We start from the raw sequence: 5,220 nt of genomic DNA, 5'->3' as shown, positions 1-5,220 counted from the left end.
AAAGGTAATCCAGCTGCACAGGCAGAGAAATTCTGAAAAAAAATAAGAGTACTTGAGATAATAAGCTTTATCTATATTTTCGGGGGGGGGGGAGCTGGATGATCCTGTGGTAGATCTTTAGATATCGGAGCTGGTGAGCTGTATTTGCATCTGTACGATACCATATTAACCTGTGGGTGCATTATAAAAGTGATACTGAACTTATGTAGGTGGTAGGGTGCTGCCAACTGGTTGCCTTCCCTCTCGTCAATAGCTCAAACTTATGGTCAGCAGTAGATAGCCTTAGAAGCTTTGCCATAAATACAAATAATCCTGGCGATTACTTAAGACTTTTACTGTCTTATCTTAATGGGTTGTATTAATCTTTTATTGGAAATTCGTTCAAAATTTGAACTCGATATAACCCATTAAATAAATAAATTATATTACCTAATACTTACTGATATATGTTCTTCGTATTTTCGTGTGTGATCTGCTATAAATTGTACAGACTCCATTGCTCTTTCAAATTCAGGACAAAAATGTAATCTTCGAATTCCTGGAGGAGTCCTCTCCTGCTCTTGAACCATGGCTTGTTCTGACGTCATGGGAGTTCCCATGGGCGCAAGGGGACGAACACCAGGCCCATGTATTCTACAACCAGTAAAATTGAGTTCGGAGCCACATTCTGTGTCGTAGCTGTTTCTACGAGGAAACGGCTCCCCATGTGTATTGAAATCACGGAGCTCTGTTCCATTGCAGGTCCGAATCATGACCTTTCGGGAGTCTGAAGAATTGTCTGAAGGTCTCCTGATGAGAAGGAGTCGAGGTAGCATTTGCATGAAGACCCGCTTCACCCAGGGTTTCATGCGGTGGGTAGATCTCGTGCGAAAGTGCACATTAAGCACAACGACAGTGACGCAGATGGAAAGAGTGACGAGGATCATGGTGAAGAGCAGGTACTTGCCCAATAGAGGCACGGTCAGCGATGTGGGCGGGATGATTTCGGCAAGAAGAAGAAAAAACACGGTCAGAGCCAGCAAGATGGAGATGCTAAGAGTCACCTTCTCCCCGCTGTCCGAGGGCAAATAAAACACCAAGACGGTCAGAAAAGATATCCCCATGCACGGAATGATCAGGTTGACGGTGTAGAACAACGTCTTCCTTCGCATGCTGATGTTGAAAGTGATATCAATGTAAGGCTCCTCGCAACACGTGTAGTACTTTTCGTTGCGAATAGCCGGAACCTCAAGGACGTCCCATTCCACGCTCAGATAGAACTCACGTAAGTCTATTCCTATCTCAACCCTGTTAGTTCCTGGAATTTCTTCTTTATGACGAAGGTCCACCTTTTGGCGAAACAAAAGTACAATTGAAACACATCTTGTCACAAAGAAGTAAACATCACAACTATTAATAAATAAATTTAGTGTTCCGAGAATTGTTTAATCTCGAATTCTAAGTTCAAGGGAGATCCAGTTCAATCTACGCTTTGATCAACGTGTGTTATTGGGTTATGCTAGCCTGGGTAATTGAAATTATATTTAATAGTCAGTTGTGTGTGTGTGTGTGTGTAGGCATAATTTAAACGGTTTTAAATTTAAGGGCATATTTAGTTAGCATTAATGTATCATTTCACCAGTCTGTTTAAAAACGTCATCATTATCTGAGGTATCGATCTTTAAAAGAAAAAATGTAATTATGTAGTAGAAATGAAATATAATTCCAATAAAAGGCAACGTGGTGTATTGGAAAATACATTAGTTACCAAAACAAACTGTTGGCTGAAGTTTTCGAATTAGGAAAGAAATTATGAGCACAGTCAAAATGTTCATACTTTAAACCCATCATACGTCCAAGATCCAAATTTCATCACGCAGGTTTGTTTATCGAAAGGAAAGTATTCTACGTCGATGATACAGGAACTCTTGTAAATTGCTGGAGGTTTCCATTCGATCAGACCCTTGTAGTTGACCTGTGCTTTAGTGGTCAGAGTCACTTCAAAGTTTCCGTCTGCACTAAAATATTAAATTGTAAAGGCAATTTTAAGAACATAAAATTTAAATTTACAATACACAGTTATTTAACAAGTATATTTGATTGTATATTCTATTGCATACTTATTACTGTATATATTTTGTTTGTTCTTGTTAACCAATAAAACGTTTTTTTCCTCGTTATCATTTTTATATATTTTTTGCAAATATGAGTTTAAACATATTGTCTTCCTAACTCATTTAAGTCCAGTCTTAAGGTTCAAGGCATTGCTGTCCCTAATTTTGAAAGTTTGACCAGAGGAAAGTCAACCAGCCAGCAGCAGCTGTTACTACAGGGAATTTGTTAGGATCTTCAAATCGAATAACGATAATCACTGTTACTTTTATAAGGTGTCAACAACTGAGAGAGCGGAATTGGTATGTTCAGCAGTAACACGTCTTGACCCCAAATTTTTTGATACAAAACCCGATGCACCAATACGCAACCACTAGGCCACGACCGACCCACTTGAAATATTAAAACTATACTGCTTTTATGCTTTTCGTGTTCCGCCGATATAGGCGATCTCTCTCTATCTCTCAGATAGACTTCTCCATTTCTTTGGCTAAAGACTTTGTCTTGAGAAAACAACAGTTTGAGAGAAATATTTCTGCAGCTTATAATGTGGAGAGATCTATTAAACTATTTTTGATTCGTTTTTTTCAACTTCATCATAAATGTTCGCATTTCTCGTTTTCTACCTAAATCGATCCTACCAAGACGATCCTTTAAATTAGAACCTAGATCGAGTTCAAGACTGCTTAACACATTCATGTTTCTTTCCATATTTGTCGATTTTACTGTTTGACAAATAACTTTCTTAGCATTTATCACATCGATTTGTAGCGCCTCTACTGATATACTGTTGTTTACATTATTATTAAAATTCAGTTATTTCGAAATTTCATAGGGCAACTAAAGGATGCCAAAATATCTAAATGAAGAGTTTAGAGATAATTATAAATAAACAAGATAACGAATATACTCTGAGTTAGAAACCTGTTTTATTGAGTTTAATTCTTTTTCTTTATTAGCCTCAAATAAAGGGGGGGGGACAATCTACCAATATAGTGTGACAAAGGTCCACATTTACTTTGAACACTCTTAAAAGACTTACTTGTTATGCAAAACAATGTCGGTCTCCAGACGTTCACATTTATATTTGAACACTCTTAAAAGACTTGTTATACAAAACAATGTCGGGTTCCCAGACGTTCACATTTATATTTGAACACTCTTAAAAAACTTGTTATACAAAACAATTTCAGGTCTCCAGACGTTCACATTTATTTTTGAACACTCTTAAAAGACTTACTTGTTATATAAAACAATGTCGGGTCTCCAGATGTGATCAGAAGGCACGTGCAACATGTCTACCCCTCCATACTCTCTCGGATCCCATTTGAGTTTGTAGTCTTCCCAGTACTGGAACATAAGTATTTTGGATGCAATAAGATCCAATTAAACCAATCAATATAACTTTTTTAAACTGTTTTCTTTTTTAGTCTATCATGTATTGTGCCACAGTAATATTATACGTTTTGCTGTGTTTCTAAATCATCTCCTGTGCCACAGTAATTTTCTTAAACTGCACACTATTTTTTGCTGATATCTGTCTATGTTATACTGTACTGCATTATTTTCCGTACTGTACAGACTGTTTTCTGTAATACCGTAACATTTCTATCTGCTCTTGACTTGTTCTTGCTTCTTTGCTCTGCTGAATTGTACTTTATGATAACATCAAAAGCTATAAACAAAGTACACCTTAATCAGGAAAAAAAACGAGTTCATTGTTTCTGCCGGAAAAAAAGGAGTTTCGTCAGAAAGTTAGCTCCGGGGATAAAACAGCTCTTTAAAGCTAATAAAGTTTGTGAGAGCTGTAAAAGTAATACTAAATTTAGAACAAGCACTGTATGCAGCGGGTGTTTCTTAGAGTTTCAATCTAACGCTTTTTTTTGTTATTTACTTTAATACTTCTGAAAGTTAGAACTTACAATTTTAACGTCTTTTGTCGATAACTGAGATCGAAAAGATGACCTGGTGGTTAGGACACTCGACTAGTAACCTGCGGGTCCGGGTCACGGGATTGAAACCCGTCACCGAACATGCTCGTACTTTCAGCCGTGGGAGTGTTATAATGTGACTGTCAATCCTATTATTTATTAGCAAGTAGCATCCAAAAAGTGGACGGTGGGTGTTGTTCACCAGCTGCCTTCCCTCTAGTCTATTACTTTATAATTAGGGACGGCTAGCAAAGGTAGTTTCCCTAGTTGCTTTTCGCGAGTTTCAACAAGCAAACAATTACTCCGCTATTATGGCACACATAGGCAGATACTGCAAATGAGAAAGGAACTATCGAGTAGAGCCTGGCATGGATTGGTGGTTAGGGCGCTCGACTCCCAATCTGAGGGTCACGAGTTCAAATCCACTTCACCGAATACGCTCGCCCTTGCACTCATGGGACGTTGTAATGGTAGGGTCAATCCCACTATTCATTGGTAAAAGAGTAGCCCAAGACTTGGCAGTCGGTGGTGTTGACTAGTTGCCTTCCCTCTGGTCTATAACTGTTAAATTGGGACGGCTAGCGCACATAGCTCTGGTGTAGCTTTGAGTGAAATTCAAAACAAACCAAACTATCAAGTAAATCCGGGGAAGAATGAGGTCACATTCCCAAACACATTAAAATGTTATATTTGGCATCCAAGAAAAACAAAGCAGTATAATTACCTTTATAGGCAAGATTACTATCAATTAATGAACTGGATAATAACATAATTTTGCGCCTTAGGAATAGCTCAGATTTGTCAAGCTTTTAATTTATTACGTGATAATTCTAAAACGTAATATCGCATTAAAGTCTTAGGCGATAAATGTATGAATTATATTATTTCTTTTAATATTTCTGTGAAACTGTTAATTTGACTTTATAGATAATACTTACATAAAATGCGGGTAGTTTTAAATATATGGATGGAAGCTATGATAAAAGATTTGTTTGTTTTAGAATTTTCGCGTTCGTTCCTATTATAATGTACCTACGGCTCCAAAGCGCGGAGTTTGTTTTTACAACAAATGTAAACCATCGGATTCGCAACCAGAGCATACTAACCACCAGGTGATGAAAAATGTTTATCAATACAATCTGGATGAATTGATAAATATTAACGAAAGTTTTTAATTTTAATTTTTAAGTACTGAAGA

At 37.2% G+C, this 5,220-nt stretch overlaps 1 protein-coding gene across 2 annotated transcripts in view; it reads right to left on the bottom strand.

Moving 5' to 3' along the window:
- Window positions 1-5,220, bottom strand: part of LOC106459433 (acetylcholine receptor subunit alpha-like) — a 123,144-nt gene that overhangs the window by 4,995 nt on the left and 112,929 nt on the right. Inside the window, exons 4-6 of one of the 2 annotated variants that reach the window (XM_022385934.1) lie at window positions 3,332-3,441; window positions 1,817-1,997; window positions 441-1,328 (exon numbers count right to left, since the gene is read on the bottom strand). In XM_022385934.1, coding sequence (XP_022241642.1) covers window positions 441-1,328; window positions 1,817-1,997; window positions 3,332-3,441 — 1,179 coding nt within the window. Of the gene's footprint in view, window positions 1-429; window positions 1,329-1,816; window positions 1,998-3,331; window positions 3,442-5,220 lie in introns of both variants that reach the window. The other variant, XM_022385935.1, reaches the window with a different exon arrangement.

Source organism: Limulus polyphemus, unplaced genomic scaffold, assembly GCF_000517525.1.
Source record: "Limulus polyphemus unplaced genomic scaffold, Limulus_polyphemus-2.1.2 Scaffold607, whole genome shotgun sequence".
In the NCBI taxonomy this organism is placed as follows: Eukaryota; Metazoa; Arthropoda; class Merostomata; order Xiphosura; family Limulidae; genus Limulus; species Limulus polyphemus.
This window is presented reverse-complemented; position numbering and strand designations above follow the sequence as displayed.